This window comes from Arvicanthis niloticus, chromosome 5 (assembly GCF_011762505.2).
Source record: "Arvicanthis niloticus isolate mArvNil1 chromosome 5, mArvNil1.pat.X, whole genome shotgun sequence".
Classification (NCBI taxonomy): domain Eukaryota; kingdom Metazoa; phylum Chordata; class Mammalia; order Rodentia; family Muridae; genus Arvicanthis; species Arvicanthis niloticus.
Genome location: NC_047662.1, coordinates 108,100,982 through 108,122,103, shown reverse-complemented (window position 1 = coordinate 108,122,103; position 21,122 = coordinate 108,100,982). Strand labels below are relative to the sequence as shown.

The window sequence follows — 21,122 nt, the reverse complement described above, 5'->3', positions numbered from 1 at the left end:
AATGTCTGAAAAAGCCACAGGGAACCATACTATTAACTACCATATATATATATAAAGTAATTTTTATTATGGTGTTTTAAAACTAGCATCTATATGTATATATCCTGACGATCCACAGGATTCTGTGTGCAAACACACACATACAGTTTAAATAAGCTTTCTCATTGAGGTTGATAGCGTTCCCTTCAAGAGCCGAAGACAACCTAACAAAACCTGGATGGAGCCATGGGAAACCCTCTTTTGAATTGTTAGCCAAGGCTATCTAAGAGACTCCCAAGATACATAGCCTATTGCTGTTGCACTTGGTTGCCCCACCCCCAGAGTGTGAATGTAGGTCCTGATTGCTGAAGACACTATGTACTTCAGAAAGAGAGCCCAGAGACCCCTGAGCTGGAAGTAACCTGAATGACCATTTGAAACCTGAATGTGTTCATGTGTGCTTTCAAAAACATTGGATTAGCTTTTGTAAAATCAACAATTTTCCTCTTCTGACCCCTTCCAAGAATACCGCAAGGTGACAAAGGCATGCGAAGAAGATGGACTAGAAGATGGTTATGTAGCTTTTATTCATGACCTTTGAATTCTTAAACTCGCACAGAAATCTATTTCATAAATATTCTTTAGCTTTATTTAGCTCTTTTAATTGATTTAATTATGTTAGTCTGCTTTCTTACAGTCAAACCCTCAAGTGAATCACAATTGGAACAAAACTATAGTTAACACTTTTCAGATGTATTTAAAAAGAGACAGGAAAACTTTGAAAGCAGAACACTAGAAGCCGGTAGAACAGCTCGCTCCATTAGAAATGACTCATCCTCTATGTCACACAAATCTTTACAAATCATTGAAAAATCTTCTACCCATATTTAATATGTCCAGCAGAAAACAGCTTGTTATAAAAGTTTTTTAATAAACACTTTTTAAACCAGGAAAAAAATTATTACTTCCAAAATATACTTTTTTTGACTAATTCTAGACAGGAATTACTAGTTTCTTTAAAGCCAAAATAATCAGCGCCAGAATGGCACTATTATCCAAACGATACCTTTGCCATTTTCTGAAGACATGCTGCGTTTCTTTTCCTTGGTGTGGTATCGTCTAGGCTAAGGGACTGTTGGAAGAGATGCTCTTCCATCAACGACAATGGACTGCGGAAATGGTGGGATGGAATAAATGTGATGAGGGTTGTTAAAAGTAGAAAGGAAACTTAGAGAGGTCAACATAACCTAGTCAAAGATTCCCATATGGTCAACTGAGACGGGTAAGAAAACCCAAAGATGTCTCTTACAGCCAGGACTAGCAAAAACATATCAGGGTCTAGAGAAGGCTTGAGATAACTCATCATATTCACAGTGTGCAATGTCTGTAACACAGACAGAGGGAGAACTCTGCAGTTTCCAGCCCAACCAGAAAAATGTTTAATGGTAGAATGGGTAAAACGTCTGAGAGGACGACACAACTGGGGTGACTCTGAAGGAAAGCTGAAGGGCCTCTGGTTTGTGCTTCAGATATTTCACTAACGTGCAAGTGAAGCTCTCATTATTAAGCATGCACTACCACTGTACCATCTGCAGACCTTCCTAATAACACGGCCTGAGACAAAGGCTGCAGCTCAAAGGGACTATTTGGCTTGAGTTGGATGGGTTGGGTTGAAAGGCTGTGAAGTTTCAGTGGGACATACAGAGAGGATTCTGTAGAACTTTTGTGCCTGCATAACCATAAAAAGAGAATGGGCTGTACCTGGAAAGTTGCTGGCATGGTTGGGAGATAGGAAGAATAAATTAGAAAGCTCTGGAGTGTGTTCCATTAACCCTAGTTGAGAAAAGAAAAAGAAAACATTCAGGGAAGATCAACAGCTGAAGAAGCAGAAAAAGACTCTAGATCAGTAATTTCATCTACTCTTCATCATTTCCACTGGCCGAACCCAAAATAGCCAGAGATAAAGGAGGCCTGGATGAGGTGCTCATGGATCACCTTGGGGAACAGAAGTGGAAGGACTAATGTTCTGTTTCCAGAGAGCATCCCAGGTTCATACCTTTACCTGAGAGGGCAAACTGGAAATATCTTACGAGATGGTTGATATCAGTATCTATTAGGATAAAAACACACACTTGTAATCTCAAGGTGTGCCCAGACTTGTGAATATATTGTTTATTTGAAATTATCAGGAAAAAAAAAAAAAAAACCCAAAAACCAAACCACCAAACCACTACATTCCCAATTATCTCTTTTGGAGAGTCACAACCAACTGTGAAAGTTAAGTTGTTTGTATCCCCCAAATAATTGGTAGTTATCCTCAACACGAATATATGAACAGTTGCACATGGTGGAGCATGCCTTTAATCCCAGCACTTGGGAAGCAGAAGCAGGAGGATCTCTGTGAGTTCGAGGCCAGCCTTGTCTACAAAGTGAGTTTCAGGATACCTAGGACTGTGTAAAGAGACACTATCCTATAATTTATGAGCTGAGCTCAATGAATAAAACATGGATCTAAATGAGAAAGACACTAAGGGAAAAAAACCAACGTGTGTGTGCACATGCATGCACACACACACACACACACACACACACGTGTGCATTTTACCTCTGGCTGTTGGATCATACACACTCCCATTAGTCAGCATTTTTAGGTATTGTTTGGAAATGAAAAATTTTCACTCCCCTTTCCTCTTAAATGGGAAGGCCTGACTCTTGTCACACTGCTATTCCTTCCACAGCAAAGGATTTTATATTGGGTATGGTGAAGTATACATGTCTAACTTCATATTCTATACATGATGTGTGCATTGAATCTCAGAGCTCAACAGCGAATTACGGACCTTAACTGGTTCAGTCAGATAACCCTTAAAGGCACTGATTAATCTTCAGCCAGACATTCACACTTCCTTACATGATGCAAGGAAGGCGCATCCGCACTGTGAACACTCTTACCCTTGACCTGTTTAATCCACATCCCACAATGAGGAAATGAGCAAAAAAGAACCTTTTAGAATGTGGGCACATTCCATATTCAAATCAGTGTGTGTTGTTTAGTAATGCCAGTCACGAAACACAGACACCACACACACACACACACACACACACACACACACACACACACACCGAGGGGGGAGGGAGGATAATACATGAATGGAAATGAAGACAATGATAAGTAAATGCAATGTATAGCTTTTGATTATATGTAGATTTCTTTTTTTAAAAAATCAACTACAAAGAATTTTTTGAGGCAGAATTTAAACCACGGATTGTCTACCAAACATGTACTTTGTTATGTTCAGGCTCCTGTAGCTGGTGATTCTGACAGTGGATAGGATAGTGTCTTATTACCAACAGGAAGGGTATGAGAAAGCATTTTAAAGCTTTATGATGACTGTAATTTATTATTTTTTTTGATGGTTCAGCATTGAGCGCATTTACAGTAAGAAAGAAACTGAGGTGATATGCTAACACTTGGTGCACTCAAGGACATAGGGTGCCTGTGGTAATCTTTCAACTTGGCATTTCCTCCAAATTAAGACAAATGTAGAGAAGGAGGAAGGACAAGGTTAGGAGACAGAACCAGGCCTGGGGCTGTCTGAGGGCTGCAAGGATCTTCCATTCACAATACAGATGTATGGAAGATCAGATCAGGCCAAAGGCTTACCAACAGCTAGTGAAGATTTATTTTTAGAATTTCCAAACAAAGTTCTATAGGACTATGAACACCTCATACTTTAAAAATCAGAGCAGTTGGTTAGACTTAGTTGATTAGTGCAATTAGCAATAGAAGCTAAAGAAGATCATTCCAAGAATTACAAAAAAAAAAAAAAAAAAAATCTAGCTGTTTTAGGCTAGATGGAAATTTCACATACACAAATAATTGGCAGAAAATAACTTTAGAAATGACGAATGTCTAGAGTCTGGCTTCTTCCTTGACTGAGCATCACTGAAAACACAGGCACATACTCTATTTCCAACTGCATGTGTCCTGCAGTTGCTCAAGGTACAAAGCTGCAGAGACTCCCTAAGGCCACGTGGAATGGCCTGCCATTTCTCAGCCCCACCATCCTGCACACCCATGTGTGGTATGATGCATTGCCTGGGTCAGGAATTCAGGGCTCTTTTTCCTCCAGACCTTTAGGGCAGCCAGATAATGCTTTTAGCCCAAAATGAAACTGACAAAACAAAACAAAACTGCCTATCTTGGCCTCTAAAAGTTACTTAGAGAGAAAAGAAAAAAGTCCCTGTAGGTTAAAACAAGTCAACAACACAACAGTAGTAGTGTCGGGCTTCAGAAATTAACATTTAGGAGAAAGGATGTAAGGTTGTTCTGCATGGTTCTGTCATGTAGGATGCCTCTGAGTCTGTACAGTCAGCTTCTTCATTTATACAAAGATGGCATGCTTTCTTGGCTTTTGTGGTAGATGCAAATGGCTCTAACCCATGATATATACTAAATAACATCATACTAACATAGTCATCTTTTGTTATCACATCAACTGCAAGAATACATTCATATCTACTTCCCTCCACCAACAGATACTTTATTAAAACCAAATATCATGGGAAGTATGGGTACTTCTTAGACAAGCTATTAGAACCAGTTCTGTGAAGGAATCAGAAGAGAAGGCAACATTTCATTTACTAAAACCTCCAAAGGCAAGAGAAAGCATAGCATGGTTATTCTGGTGGTTGGAAGGAACAGATTTGAATGGATAGAAGGAAGACCTTGGCGACTGTAGTGCACCCACCGGACAGAAATGAATTCTGTGTCATATACACAGGAGATGGAGGGACAATGGGGGGGCATGAATGAGAGAATAGGAGGACAGGGAGGGAAAATGGGAAGGAGAGGTCAAGTTGGGAAGGCTACAAGTCAAGGGTTTTAATCTACATGTGCCAACTGTCTGTTGTCACTGAAACCCCTGTAATATAATAATGTAGGATCAGCCGTGACTCACTACCCCTTAATAAAGAACAAACACTGCACTAATCTGGCTCAAGGATCTTACTGGTCATTTAAAAAACTTATTTCCTCTCTTCTGGGAAATGGGAAAGTATATCTTTAATGGAAGCATCTAGAAATGACTGTGGGTACAATGAATACATTCTGACTAGGGTAACCGGATCACGCACCAGGTTTATTTCCAGTCATCAGACTCTTCCCAAAGGGTAGCATGTGAATGGCCTGTCTGGGGCACAGATCACGTAAGCCCATTAAGTAAGTGGTCCCTGGTGAATCTGACCATGAGGGAAATGGCATGGATGCTTCCAGAGGAACTGCAGGCTTTTCCTAGCTCCAAGCCCTATATAAGGTTAAGCCATAGGCACAGAGACCTGCAGAGAGTCGAGGAGAGATGGGCTAGGAAGACGTACTGCCTCTATGGTAGCCCCAGGTTTGCTTAGAACTTAGAAAAAAAAGTGACAGAAAAGTTAGTCAAGAACTCTGACAAGACATAAGTGGAAAAGAACCACCACCACAAAACCCCTCAGTCTCAAAACCTGAATTCCTGTAAAGCCTAGCGGGCCGATCACAGGCAGAAGTGTGACGTGGGCGGACGTGCAGCAACCTTTCCTGCACTGTCCTCGGCCCAAGGGGTTAAGGCTGGTCCTTCATGCGGTGGTCTATACGGGCCACAGGTCCTGGCTAGCAGCACTTAGAGGGTTAAGAGCACATGAAGTGGGTAAGAGACGTCTTTCAGAAGTCCTTGTGGGGCTCCAGCTTTCCTGCTCCTGGAAGTCGGGACCGTTTCAGCCATGGAGGGCAACTTTCTGTCCCATGGAGACTCCTGGTGGAAACAGTGTTCCTTTCTTCCAGAAGATGGGGTGGAGTGTTAGTGACACATCCTGGTTGTCATCTCTTTCTGAAAAGCAAGGAGAGAAGGGGACAATGAGCAGGGCAAGTGGTGGAATGTTTGCCTGTGCCACGAGAACACGTTCCATTTGGTCTGTAGGCTTGAGTTAGCTAGGACTCTCTCAGTCTCTCTCAGTCTCTGTCTCTATCTCTGTCTTTATCGTTGTCTCCGTCTTCCTCTCCCTCTCCTCTCCTCCCCTCCCCTCTCCTCTCCTCCATCCTCCCTCTCATTTTTCTTCCCACTGACTTTCTCTTGAATTAAGGCACTGTTTAAAATACTGTACCCTCTTGCCAAGAATCCAAGCGACTTGCTTTTGGGGGGCAGGGGGCGGGGAGGAAGATCTGGAGCCACTGAACACTTGGAATTAAATAACAGCCTCCTCTCAGGAGGTCATGAAGAATGACCTCCACTGCACATCCCCACCCCTTCCAGTTGTCTCTCCAAGGACAGCCAAGTATCACTTACCAACTGGTATGATAACGGGTTTGGGCTGCTATTTCTAGAATAGAAAACATCTTCTATTTGACTAAGATTCAATCAAAGATGGGGGAAAATGAAGAATGTAATCATGTACAAGTCAAAAGAAATTAAGGAAGAGGAAGAGACACCAGAGTCTGGCCTGCAATCTACCTATGTGCACCGCTCTTACGGGAATGTGTGGCTTCCAAACGGGCCGTGTTTCTTTTCCTTTGAGACTCTGCTCAGGCTGGCCTATTGACACCCAGTCCCATCTCTACTCTCTTTCCCTGGCTCACTGCCATTTATCTTTCTAGTTCAGACATGATGACATCCATTTGCCTGGAAGACCCCATATCCACCTGTGGAGGTGGCCATGCCTGTGCACACTTGACTTTGTTAGGATGTACTGGTTCTGGGTGTGTGGTAGTTTCAATGATAATGGCTCCCATAGGCTGATATGCTTGAATACTTTGTCCCAGTCAGTGGGACTACTTGGGAAGAATTAGGACATGTGGATTTGTTGGAGGAGGTATTCCCACGAGACAGAATCACTGAGTGCCAGAGAGAAATTAACACTCATTGCATCTCTCCAGGGGCTTTCATCTTTATACTCCCAATATTTCCCACAATGCTGGTGAAAGGGTGTTCTTCTCATCGTTAAGAACAGCGTGGGCTGCAGGCTGAAAAAGAGCCTCGAGCTTGTCAGCATTTGGGGAAGACAAGTAATTTTAATTAGATGAGTAAGTTGCTTCTGAGTTCCATTTGCTGCAGAACTGACTGCAGCTGCTTCATCTCTTAAATGTTGACCTGGATCATCTCAGACAACCAAACAGCAAACATCTGAGTCAACGGAGTTAGTATGCAAGTCTCCCGCTCAGAAAGCTTTCTGAAAACCATACAGACTGTGCAGGTTAAAGAAAGAACACCGTGTGTGATCCAGGCACTCTCCCATTCCGTACTAAACACGGGAAGCTTCATACTGCATTGCGGTCAGTGTACAAATGCATATGCTGAACACCTCATGGTCACTTACTCGTCTTATTATGTGAACCACATACTAGGAGATGGGGCCCGATGTTCTCAGGTACCTACAGTCTTTAGGGAGGAAGAAATGTGGTGAACCGAACGCTGAAATAATAACATCACTGCAACAAAAACATGAAGCATATTGAAACGAGGTTCAGACACATTACAATCTCACTTCTGCTTCTTGCTATTCACCCACATGAGGAGCATCATGATTTAAGTAAAATATCTCTTTGGGGGGACATCTCTAACTCCAACACAGGATATATCCCATTTTTACCCCTTTAACAGCCACAGAACCCCTCTTCACCAGTCAAAGGAATAATGGTATTTTTAATATAAATGTATGCAGTAAATTATTACAGTGGCTGTTATTTTTTTTAAATCCTAGCTAGTAATAATGACACAGAGAGACCGAGATTTATTTTCAACTTAAAGTGCAATAACTAGGTATTATAATTCCATTCTAATCCTGTAACTCAACCTAGCTACCTCATAGCCACGATCCCCGAGATATTGGCATTTTTGTATTGGTCTAGTTGTCTGGACTTCAGGTGCATTTTGCCTTGATGTCTCTCCAGACCCCTGTCTCATGTCGAATCCTCTTTCCCTCCTCCCCTGGCTAGCGGAAGTCCCTCCCTATTCTTTCTATTGTCTAGTTATTGGTCTTTCCAGATTTAATTGACAAGGCAGAGAATACATGATGAACAATGTTTACACAGACTTTAGACAGTCTCCTTAAACATTACAAGGGTGTGTCTGGATTGTTGAGGGATAGAGAACCCAGCAGTTGAATAACAGAAGGGCAGACTTTACACAACGCACAATGACATTATGCCTACAGAAAAGCCCTTCATTTCTGCTCTTTGGATCGTCCCAGGTAAGATCCCATGGACCCTGCCTGCTGTTTGTCCTTGCATCCCCAGTGTCTGATAATCAAGCAGGTTCAATAAGTGTTTGCTTAATCAAGTAACACACATGTTCTCAGTCTCTTCACCTGTACAATGTAGTGTTAGTGAGTGGATCAAGGGAAGGTTAAATGCATTAATATATGCATAGATTCAATATATCTCAATTCATTTCCCTGATCCCTTTCTATAGATGAGGTTCAGAAGCATGAACGCAGCATCAGTCACTTGCTGGCAGGAAGTGGCCTGGGAAGAATTTTCTGTTAATATACACTCTGACATGGATCTGAAATTTAGAGGTAGAGGGGACGGACCAGCGGCAGCAGAGAGGTGAGATCAGATCAGGGATTGGGTGTTGCTATGCTGGAGTAGAGAGCTCCTGACCATAGCAGGGTGTGGACAGCAAAGAACATGGACAAGTAAGAAAAAAACGTGTACCTTCTGCAAGGAGAGGAAATAACTATGACAAGCACTAGATAGGTCCACCCTCAAGTCTCCAGGGGTTCTTGTGAACTGAGCATGGCGAACCTACAACTGTAATCCCAATATTTGAGAGGCTGAGGCTAGCCTGGGGTATAAACAAGCAAAGAAATGAAAATCAAAACTAAAGGTTCTTATATTCTGAGTTGACACTTGACAGCAGCAGATTGTGTATTTGACAGTAATTCCAAGGCTAAACATGACTTCAGGTTTATAACTAATTCTATGACTATTTGCAGTGGATCTGAGAAAGAGAGGAAGGCGCTTTTGATAAGAGCCCAAGGAATGCTCCGAGATGTGGGTGGCTGTGTAAGTGTGTACATCGAGCTCTGAGAGGTAGCCACAACTGTCTGGCAGAAGAATTCTAGTCTCAGAGCTGAACTAGTTTGTATGAGGTAGACGGTAACCTAACCAGGGAGAGGTTGTAAGAAGCTAAGGTCTCTCGTGTTCGAAATCCTGGCTGTAGCCCTAAGAGATGAATGTGCACTGTACTGGCAAGGCAGGAGGTTGGAGAAAGAAAGGTGACTCACCAAAGCCACATGGAGAACGGCAGGTATGGCATCCAAGCTAGCCCATGTGACCGTGAAGACCAGGGCTTCCCACATGGCATGGGGCTCTAGCTGAAAGCCTCTGAGCCAGGAATAAATGTGATAACTTGGAAATTCATTGACCTATATATTAATTATAGATGGTTGCAGGTTGCTAGAGGTACTGCTTTCTTCAGCTAGGCTGGTATAAATTTGAATTATTAGTTGCCATAGAGAAAAGCTTTAAGACAGTTTTGTTTCCTAGAATACGTATGCTTAACACAGAAGAGGTGGTTTGTTTTTGTTTGTTTTTTTTTTTTTTTTTTTTTAAAGGAGTGGAAAGAGAGTGAACAGATCCAAGGCCTTTGAAGAATTTAGGCTGTGAGGATTAGTAGAGGGGCTTTCTGCAACACAGTGTGAGCCCCAACAGGCAGAAGAGAGAGTTCTTTCTGAGATGTCTCCTTAATTCCTACAGGAAAACATGATTTTAATGACAGCTCACACACTGAAGGGCATTGTTCTTGGATCTAACCTTTGAAAATCTATAGGTAAGATTGCGGCTGGTAAGATGGCTTAGCAAGTTAGTGCTACCACACCTGAAAACCATTGCATTCTAGACTCACATTGGTGGAAGAAGAGAACTGACTCGTTCAAGTTGTCTTCTGACCTTCACACGCATGCCAGGCGCTCACACTTAACGTTAAAAGGCACAGGTCCTCTTCTCCTCCAAGTGGGTTGCCTCATCCAGCCTTAATATGAGGGGACATCTCTAGTCTTACTCCAACTTGATGTACCATGTTTCCTTGATATCCCTGGGAGGCCTGCCCTTTTCTGAAGGGAAAAAGAGGAGAGGGGAGGTTGGTGTGTGTGTGTGTGTGTGTGTGTGTGTGTGTGTGTGTGTGTGTGTGTGTGTGTGTGTTTGGGAGGAGAGGAGGGAGGGAAAACTGGGGTAGAGATGAGAGAATTAAAAAAAAAAAAAAATTACAGGGTCCAAGGCTGCATTCTACTTATTTGCCACCTGGTGGAGCTATCAAACTGGTTAAAGAGATATTCTCAAGTCTTACACAAGTTTTCCTCACAGAACCCTCTTGAATCTAGCAGACCCAAACAAATTCATTCTTTCATTTTTTTCCCTCAAGAGGGGCAGGCTCAGTGTCTTTCTCAGAGAGCGGACTGCAGTAAGTATAAAGCAGGTTACCAAAACCTGAAGCATGCTTAGGGTGACTTCTGCAGGGAAATTTCATAGAAATATGGCAATATTTGGAGGTGTTTTGTTTATTTGATTGATTGATTTTATTTTATTTTTTAATAGAACAGCTATTTCAGTCCTGGGCCCATACACTTCCCACACATGCTCACCCATGCCCATTGCTGCTCTATTCACAACAAATGGAACCGGCCTAGATGTCCACCAGCACATGAACGGACAATGGAAATGTGTGTGAGCGCACACATACAAACACATACATATATGTAGACAGAGTCTAAATGGCTAGAAGAGAGACCAAGAGTGGCTAAAAATATTGGGAAGGCTGATGGGAAGGTTGAGGGTGGGCCAAAGGTCACAGGAAAGGGACTGGGGGAGGAGTTGAAGCTAGGAACAGGAGTAGCAAGGGGGGCTGGGGATGTGAGGGGGAGGGGGAACCTAACAGGTTTGTAATAATGCTAACTTAGAGCATTAAAAATACTTCTTAAATGTACTCCCGTGGAAGAAATAAAGGCAGGCTTTGGATCTGTCGTCTGGTCAGCCTCATTCTCCAAAACTGGCAAACAACTTCCACAATCTGCGGCCTAGGGGAGGAAGCTGGTCAGGGCGGGTCCCACCACCTTCTGCTCAAGGCTGCACCTTACAGACAGCCAGGCTGACCGACCAGGGTCCCCAATCTCCACAAGCCTGGTGCCCTGGAGTCTCTCCCAGGCCGTTTACCCAGTAAATGTCTCCATTTCTGCTATGCCTGGCAAATTCTCACAGTTTACGTGACTCCCCGAAACCATTATTCACTGCATTCTGGGTCCCCATTGCTATCTTTTTGCTAGCACTGAAATTTATTGCACAATCAGCCTCAATCTGAATTGTGTGTTGTGTATACCTTAGTGTATATTGTTGTTCGATGAAGGATATATTTTCAAGTCTTACACAGTATAGATGATCTGAGGCAGTTATAATAATACAATTTATATCTAATGTGAGTTATAGCTGGGTAAATTAAATTGTGTTTAGTTTTGTATTTTCAATTTCTGATATTTTTGTTCTCGACATAGTCTTTGACTTTTTAGATAATTTTAATACTCACATTATTTCTTGCTTTTAAAAAAAGAGCTCTAGTAACTTAAAGAGCAATGGAGGGGAACCAGGCTCAACACCCCAGAGAAGTCACATTTCAGTTTAGGACTTTTACCTGTGACTTTTTTTTTTTTTTTTTTTTGGTAGGGAAGATGGGGGTGGAAAAAACAACCTACCTAAGCTTTGTGTAAGTCACACAATTCCTTGTCTGACCTCAACTTCTACAACTGAAAATGGCCTCTGTTTGATAGTACTGTGAGATGATTCTGACACCCATCAATCTCATTTCTATGAGTTCTGTGATATCATTTAAATATCATCATCATCATCATCATCATCATCATCATCATCATCATCATCATGTCTTTGGTTTGGAAGTTGTCTGGACATCATGAGCCCGAAGCTAGCTTACATGAAAGGGGTACCCCATCCTGTCACCTTCCTTCTCTGCCTCTGCCAGAGAATCAGAGAGCTTGGCTGCAGGCTCCTGCTCCCCCTTCCCCCCCCCCGCCCCCCGCCAAAGGGTATAAGGGGGTTCTTTCTCTTCTCAGTCCTGTGAGTTCTGATTCTCTCTAGAAACCCCGCCATGCTTTCCTTCTCTAGTGCCGAGCCTCGGCTTTCCTTGGAACTCCTGCCATGCATTTGCCTGCCTGCCTGCCTGCCTGCCTGTCTGTCTGTCTGTCTGTCTGTCTATGGTCACAGTAACTCTTCTAATAAACTCTTTAGTCCTCAGTAACCAGTCTAGTGTGTTCTTCAAGTATCCAACTCAACTATCCCTTGTCCAAGTTCACACAGCTTCTTAGTGGCTTTCAATCCAGACTGAGCTGCTTTAACAATAAGCAAGCAAACCCTATGCTGTTCCCATTATTCCACTGGGGGGATGCAGCTTAGGACATCAGTGGTGTTTAAAATGCTCCAGGGACCAAGAGCAACAACAGCTCACACTCACTCCCCTTCCCCCACTTGCTTTTAATCCCACAACATTCCGTTAACTGTAAGGAAAGAGAAGGGTAAGGGACGCAGACATATTAGCAACAGTGAAAACAACTAAGGAGAGAGAACAGAGAGCAGAAAGGAAGGCGGGTGTGGGAGGTTCCACGTGAGAACACGGGGTCTAGACGACCTGAGTAGATGCCCCCCACCCCCATCACAGCCATTGAAATCTCCATGGGTTAGAACAGGGTAGTGTTAGAATTCCACAATACAATGCTAGACTTGATCCAAAGGAACACTGTCAGCCAACTTGGGACAGGTGGATACTCCTGTTTCTGCTGCTCTCACACTCTTGAAGTCACAGAAATGACATGGAATGTTAGAGCACAGGGACCTGCTGTGTGGTTTTCCTATCCGGGGCTCCCACGCTCACCACACAGCAGCACTTGGCAATTCCCACCTCACCTCTCTGAACAGATGGGCAAGTCCATGGGACTTGCTTGTTCACTGTGCTGGGTGAGGCCTACCTGGCTGTTTTCATGATAATGGAGTGAGAGATGAAGGTCAGAGATTCTTTTATGAATTTATGTCATTTTTCTCCGAACTCAAGGATCTTCCTTCCGACCCTTGGACAGGCAGGCTTTCTGGCCGGAAGCCTCTGTTCAATTGTGGTCAAAATGGCCAGCAGGTATGACCAGATTATGAGGCCTAAACATTTTGCACACAATTTTTTTTTTTTACAATGCAAACGTACCCATTTAGCAAGAACTTGGAGGGGGTGGGTAGTGGAAAGCCAGTAGGAAGCTGATGATGGTCACTGTGTATGTCAAATACCCATCTACACATCTGCACAGATAACACTTGGTAGACTGGTGGGTGGACAATGAAGCATCATAAGAATGGGGTGATGGCAAAACAACACATCAGCATCCCTTGTCTGCCCCAGGCACATCTATCTTCCCCTGTGCGTTAGACACTGCACTGTACAGCCTCTGGAATGATGTCACTGCGTGTGGCCTCCTCACTCTGCAGAGGGAACCGAGGGTCAGCATCTTGGCATAGTCACATACACGGATATCAGGACAGCACGTCTGAAACTTCTAAGTCTGTCTTCTAATGGGGTCCATCGGCTACATCCCCAGGCACTGCACTTTCAGTATCTCCATCAGCTGTGCTTTCAGCAGAGCCCGAGTCAGCGCCACACTGCAGCTACACCAGCCACAGGGTGGGATTACTCTCAAAAGCGCCAAAGCTAGGGCCGCTCCCCTCCCGCAGGAGCATTCCAAAGTCTGAGATTGTTGAATAAGGCAGGAGAACAGTCAGACTATAAAACTTAAAACAAAACACAACAAAACAAAACCCCCTAAGCCATCACAAGTATGGATGAGATCCAGCCAGTGCAGAAGAATTAAAAAATGTCCTTTTTGGTGCCTTTTAGGGATTTGGGTGGTGAATGAGCCAAACGAAGTAAAAATAGCATTGTAGCAGGCCAGACCTCCCTGACCGGAAAGAACAATATTTATTTGACTAATTCTGCTCCTAGCCGCCCACATTACTTAGACAAAGGGTGTTTCCTCTATGCAAAGGTAGGTCTGAGCATGGACACATACATGCAGGCCCTCAAATCCATGCAGACATAAGTATGGACAGATAAAAACACATATTCCCGCCACCCACTGAGAAGAGTTATTCATAACCTATACAAAAATCAACCTGCTTTTCTTCCCCCAAGCCTACGAACGCTAAAGAGAAGTTGCTTTATGTAAGCACAGTCAGCCCTCTCGGTTTACACTGATTCACAGAGAAGGAAGAGCTGCAGACATCTGAAGCCCTCTCACTGAACCACAGGGTTACGAACACATGGCTGGGTGCCTCCTGTCAGGAGAACGTGGGTCCCAGGGTATGATGTCAACAGAACAAGTCATAAAACCTGTCATTCCTGATGGTGAGGGACTTTGCAGTGATTCAGCTGTTTGTCAGACACTCCTGTAAGTGACCCCTTATCTGTGCTCTGTAAGAACGTAAACTCAGTAGATTCTTTGGTCTGGGCAAGCGGGACTTTGGTGAGATAGTACTTCGGTCTGTCATTGACTCCCTTCTGAGGTGATTGGATGTTTGTTTTCATCTCCCCAGGAAAAACAATCTGGTGTCTGTCACAAGTCTAACTTTCTCCTCCCATCCCCCACATTCACCCACATAGCTGGATTGGCTCCTGCAGACGGCTCAAGATGCTCCCACCTTGACTAGCTCCTGCAGACAGCTCAAGATATCCTTTGAGGAGTGAAACAGATTTCTGTAATGCCCAATGCTTGCTTGTGGAGCCTGCTAGCTCCTGGAAACTGGACATGGGCATCATGATGCACTCTCCTTTCTGTTTCTGTCACTGACCTTCCATCAACATCCAGAAAGGCACTGTCTGGACGCAGGGTTCCACCCTTGTGGAGTCGCTGTAGGCACTAAAGTTCTAATGAATGGGCTAAACTTTAATGACCTTCAAAAATGAAGCTGTGATCAGTCATTTTGGAAGTTTTCTGAACTTTCAGGTCATGGGTGCCTGAAGGAAGAATTTACCTCCCTTGGAAAAAACAAAGAGTCTCATAGAAGCAGTCAGCCTGTGTATTGTGAGTCTGTGTATTGTGTGCCTGGTGAAATGTAGAGGAGGGGTTTCTTCCTCGATGAGCTTGTAGTTTGGGAAGTTTGTAGTTTCTTTGCAGGCCCTTCCCTTTGGCAGGAACAGTGTTGTTTAGACGGAGTAAGGAGTCTAAAGCAAACTGAAAACCTTCATTTTAATAAAAACCTGACCTTCAGATACTTCTCAATTTGCAATGGGATTGGCTCCCAGTAAACCTATCCTGATCTTCAAACATGATGAAAATCCACTCCACACAACTGACAATCTGGGTGAGCAGCACAGTGCATTGCAGAGAAGGGGATTTGTGCACTGCTGCACACAATCACAGAAGCACACACATGCTTGTACAGAGTTGTGGCTCCCCCTGCTGCCTAGTCTCAAAAGAAAATATCCCACTAGCCTGGAAGAAGACCAAACCTCAAAATTCCAAGTATGCTTTCTACCATAAGGTCACAAAAATCCTAACTGAAATCCCCACAAGTCAGTGCAATGTCCCAAGCTTCTGCAGAACTGGAGCTTTCGGTTTATTTGGGAGGCCTTTTTACTCACATGTTTATATGTGTGGTGTGGATGCATCCATGTTGTGCACATGTGTGCATGCCTGAGGTTTCCTCCTTTGCTCACCAGATTATTACACCCGAGCCTGTAGTTTTGGCTAGAGTGGATAGCCAGCCTGCTCTGGAGATCCCTCCTGTGTGCTGGGATTACAGTTGGCTGCCACTCCCACTCCAACTTTATGTGGGGACTGGATCCCAACTGTGGTCTTCACACTTAAACAACAAGTGCTTTAACCACGGCGTGGTCTCTGCCCTGGGACCTTTGGAGCCAGTCATCATTTTGCCCACTATTTGGGCACTGACTCTCCTCTCCGTGGGTAGCTGCTGAGATTGGAGAGGTCAGTGTCTTGTCTGAGGTTACATGGTTAATACTTGGCAGAGCAAGATTTTAAACCCAGATCATTCACATATTGTGGACAGACCTTGGAAACCTGTTTTCCCTCTACAACGGAGACCAGAAGAATAAAGTGTGTGGCCCAAATCCAGTCCATGCCTGCTTTTATATGTCCTATAATCTAAGAATGCTGTTTGTATTTTCAAATAGTGAAAAAAATTACAGAACAATTTCACAACGTGTGATTATTGTATGAAACTCAAATTTTAAAAGATTTATTTTTTCTGTATAAAAGTACTTTGCCTCTGTTCATGTAAATGCATACACTCTGTGTGTGTGTGTGTGTGTGTGTGTGTGTGTGTGTGTGTGTGTGCGCGCGCGCGCGCATATACGTACGTGCAGTGTTCTTGGAGACCAGTTCCTGGAACTGGAGTTAGACAGTTGTGAGTTGCCATGTGTGTATGTACTGGAACTGAACAAGTCCTCTCAAAGAGCAGAAGGAAGTGTCAACTGCTAAACCATCTCTCCAGTCCCTAGAACTCAAATTTTAGTGTTCATGAATCAGGTTTCCTGAGAACCCAACCATACCTAGGTATTGTGTTTCATGTGTCTACATCCACACCTCAACAGCAGAATGGAGTGGAGACAGATCACATGGCCCATGAGCCATAGCATAGCAGCATGTAGGTTACCCCAGAAGTTCACTGCGCACACTGCATAATGTCACCACCAGCCCTAGGGAGGCCTTATGGTTTTAAAGTCCATATATAAGTGGATGTTCAACTTGTCTTTTCAAAATTAGCTTGGCAATAGATATCCAAATAGTTCTCTTGGCTGCAGAGACCGGTGAAGTTATCCGTGTAGGAACACACATCAGAAGCAGGAATGGATCGACCTAGATGTCTCTGCTTGTCGCATGTAGGTGCCCATGGCTCTGAGAGCTTGGGAAAGGTCAGACTCATCATTAGTGAACTCTGAAAGTGAAACGAGTTTTTCATGAAGGAAATGTGCTTTAAAAGTGTGAAACGATTTTTACTTGTGGCTTCGTTCTTTTAAAATTTTGTGATATTACAAGGCAAGAAGCTTAGGCTTGTTAGCGATAAGGGGACAGTGAATGTTATCGAGGTCACTGTTTTACTGCCCACAAATGAGAGAAAGCTGGCTGGACCACCTGCTTTAATCCATGAGAGAAAGAAAAGACCTTCCTCCTCTTTTCCCCTCTGCACACTTCTTCATCCCCCATCAAACAGCAATAAAGCTACAGATCACTGGTTGCTTTTGCTTTTTAAGACAGGGTCTTTCTGAGTAGGTCAGGCTGACCTTGAATGATTGATCTTCCTGCCTCTGGCTCCCAAGTGCTAGAAATGTTAAGGGTGTACAAACTTAAGTCTTGAGGCACTGGGCAGATGGCTCATTCAGTAAAGTGCCCTCTGTGAAAGTGTCAAGACCTGAGTTCAGACCCCTAGGGCCCATGTAAAACTCTGGGTATGGTAGTGAAGTCTGGTAACTCTTGATTTGGAAGGGATGGAATAGATACAAGTAGTTCATTGGGCCAGCCAGTCCAGCAGAATCAATAAGAACCTGGTACTCCAGGTTCAGTGGAAAATCCTGTTTCAAAAAATATGGTGGTGGGACTGAGGCTGGGGCTGGAGACATGGCTCAGCATTGAGAGCCCTGGTTGCTTTTTCAGGGGAACTATGTTCAATTCCCAGCACCTATATGGTGGTTCATAACTTATCTATAACTCCAGTTCTGGGTGATTTGATGCCCTCTTCTGTCTTCTGAAGGCACTAGACACACACCTGGTGCATATACATAAAGGGAAAATACTCATGTGTATAAAGTAATTACAAAAGCAAACAGAAGAGGTAAAAAAGACACCAACATTAATGTCTGTCTTCCACATGCACACACATGTACCCTCACACACATGTACGCACATCTAGATGAATACATACATAGCACACACACAAACACACAAAGAAACCTACTGATTTTAAAACAAGGTGTGGAGAAGGGTGTGATGGCTATATAACAATGAGTGTGAACAATGAGTGTAGTTAACTACACTGAACTAGACGCTTGAAAGTAGTTAAGATGGTAAACATTATCGGATGCATATTTTATTATGAAACAATTAAAATAGCTATTAATTTTGAAAAAAATTGTGTAAGGTTTTAAAAAATATTTTATATAAAATTTCATTAGCAAAACAACGACAAAAGTCTCCAGACAAGTAGCTTTTAAGGATTTGAAGCTTTATTGCTAAAAGATGGGTGTATGTGTGTGTGTTGTGTAATTTGTGTGTGGTATATGTGTGTTTACGTATATGTACATTTTCAAGAAAATACTCATATTCTACTAATTCAATCTTTTCTATAATTGTTTTCAGTCTTAGAAATCTTTTCAAGAATTCTAAAACTTAGAATGCAAAACACCAAGCACTTTTGCAGCAGCAAAGGAAGCCGAAATAATTATGTCTGAGAACCTGTTAAAACTCCCGAATCTCAAGCTGGTGACAACAGAAGGAATATCTGCACCCCTGAGCATCTGTTAAGAATCCCCTGCAGCGCATGTGCAGAGGCTGTTGCAACCTGGAGAAAGGGGGGTCAGTACTAAAGGTCAAAACCACCAAAGAAACCCAAGCCTGCAAAGGAGCAGGCAGGTGTGCCGAACTTAGTGAAAGTCCTCTCTAAACCAGAGGCTGAAAAACTAAAGCTGAACATGGGTATGGCCAAACATCTTTTTCTAAGCCTATTTGCTAATGTTTTCCAAAGATTAATAAGATAAAATCCCTCAGCATGTGCTTTGAGTTGTGTGGTAATTTCCACCGGCTCCTCAGGGAAGGGGTGGTACACGGAGCTTCTGAGGCTCTACTGTTTGGAATACATACAGCAACAGCAGCTGCTTATGGCCCGGGCCTGGTAGTGATGGGGTCAACTCTCTACTTCTTAAGGGAAGCTGATGACAAAGGAACAGCATGCTCCTTGTCCTCTGTGTCTGCAGCAATACAGTCTCTGTAGACCAGCAATGGAGCTCTAGTATGAAACAGCATGATGTGCAGTAGGTGCCAACTCAATCAAATGGCCATTGTCACAGCTGCTTCATCTAAACCTTGTGTACCCAGTCATCACACACGCGCGTGCGCGCGCGCGCGCGCACACACACACACACACACACACACACACACACACACACACACACACGGTCATCTTAGAACTTATGGGCTTTCAAGATAAAACTCTAAAATCTATCGTAAGTACAGATGCCAGGCATGCATTGCCAAGTTGTAACAGGAGAGAAATTGTGCCAACCACAGGCTCTCTTTAGAATAAATGTGCAAATGGATGACTCCTAAGCAAATTGTCATTCCTAGAAGGGAAGTCAGTCTGAGATTTAAAAATAGAATGACTACCTTAATGAGTTGCTGCTATTATTCTGGAACATTCAAATAAAATATTGAAGTCTCAGTTTCCTTTGGTTTGGAAACAACGGGCCTCTATGTCCACAGTGAAGACTCGTGTGGGAGTTGCCCTGGAAACAGGTATACTGAAAGGCAGTAACAGCCTGCGTCATTGTGGTGCTAGAACCAAAGGGAATCTAGACCTTCCTTCCCTAATCTATGTGACTTGCAAATTATTGTAGCAACAGGAACCATTTCTCCTAACATGAGTCTACATAGAGCTCACGAATTAATAAAACAGTGTGTCAGCTCTAACAGGAGAGGAGGACTCAGGTTTCACATAGTGTAGCCACAGGGTTTGTGTTCCAAGAACCCTGGTTTGGCTCATCCTAACTATGTTCTATATGGGAGCTTGAATAAGAATGGCATCTATAGGCTTGTATGTTTCAGTGCTTGGTCCCCAGTTGGTGGAACTGTTTGGGAAGCATTAGGAGGTGTGGCCTTGTTGGAGTAGGTGTGGCCTTGTTGGAGTAGGTGTGGCCTTGTTGGAGTAGGTGTGGCCTTGTTGGAGTAGGTGTGGCCTTGTTGGAGTAGGTGTGGCCTTGTTGGAGAAGGTGTGGCCTTGTTGGAGAAGGTGTGGCCTTGTTGGAGTAGGTGTGGCCTTGTTGGAGTAGGTGTGGCCTTGTTGGAGTAGGTGTGGCCTTGTTGGAGTAGGTGTGGCCTTGTTGGAGTAGGTGTGGCCTTGTTGGAGGAGGTGTGGCCTTGTTGGAGGAGGTGTGGCCTTGTTGGAGAAGGTGTGGCCTTGTTGGAGGAAGCATCTCTCTGGGGCTGGGCTTTGAGGTTTAAAAAGACTCATTTCCCACGCCTCCCTCTTTGCCTCATGGTTGTAGACCAAGATCTGAGCTCTTAGCTGTTCTTCCCTTCACCTACCTCCAATCTTGAGAAACTGTAAGCCAAGTGAAATCCTTTCACTTATAAGTTGCCATGGCCATGGTGTTGTTATCACAGCAATAGAAAATTAACTAAGACACTCTACCATATAAAAATATCTTAAATACTTCTACAGTTTCAGGCATGTATAAAACACATCAGACTGCTTTCACTACCTCCTCCTAGATCTCTCATGTTCACGTCTACTCTTTTTGTTTGTGACCCACTGAGAACAACCAGGGCCATTTACCATCTGTGTGACCATGGCTTTGGAACTATTTATTGGAGCTTGGTGGACCCAGCACTGGGTACAAGATGCATGACAGTGATTCCCCATCTCCCAGAATCTATCAATAGTTAATAGTTCAGAGGTTAAGGGGAGGGCCTGGTGAGAGCCCTTACCTGACTTATTGTTAATAGGGTTGGTCTTGTGTGTTCCTAGTATAGGTAACTACAGCTGTTGTAAATTAACGAGGTCAATGGCCGTAACCAGTCTAGAGAATGACAATCCATAGCCTTTCTACCTATTTTTTGGGGGTGGGGCTCTTATATATTCTCTATTCTCCTATTATTTTACCAGTAGATAATGTAGGATCACTCATATGTACATAGGGTAAGAAGGTTCCAGCTGAGGGTCAGGCCTGGACCTGAGTACCCTGTTACTCCCAAGGTTTGTATGAGGGCAGATTGAGCACAGGTAAGCTCCCAGAAGCTTTGAGGCCCGAGGATGGCCATTAGGGTAATATAATGGTAACTGCTGTCAGCATAAGCTGACAGAAACCCCAGATGCCTAGACAAGGCATTGAGTGTCAGTT

At 43.6% G+C, this 21,122-nt stretch overlaps 1 protein-coding gene across 5 annotated transcripts in view; it reads right to left on the bottom strand.

Annotated features, from left to right (window-relative positions):
• Positions 1 to 547: 547 nt before the first annotated feature.
• Mob3b (MOB kinase activator 3B) overlaps positions 548 to 21,122 on the bottom strand; it is a 182,640-nt gene continuing 162,065 nt past the window's right edge. For all 5 annotated transcript variants that reach the window (XM_034501679.2, XM_076935180.1, XM_076935179.1 and 2 more), the window contains exon 4: positions 548 to 5,843. In XM_034501679.2, coding sequence (XP_034357570.1) covers positions 5,814 to 5,843 — 30 coding nt within the window. In that variant the 3' untranslated portion in view covers positions 548 to 5,813. The remainder of the gene's footprint in view (positions 5,844 to 21,122) is intronic.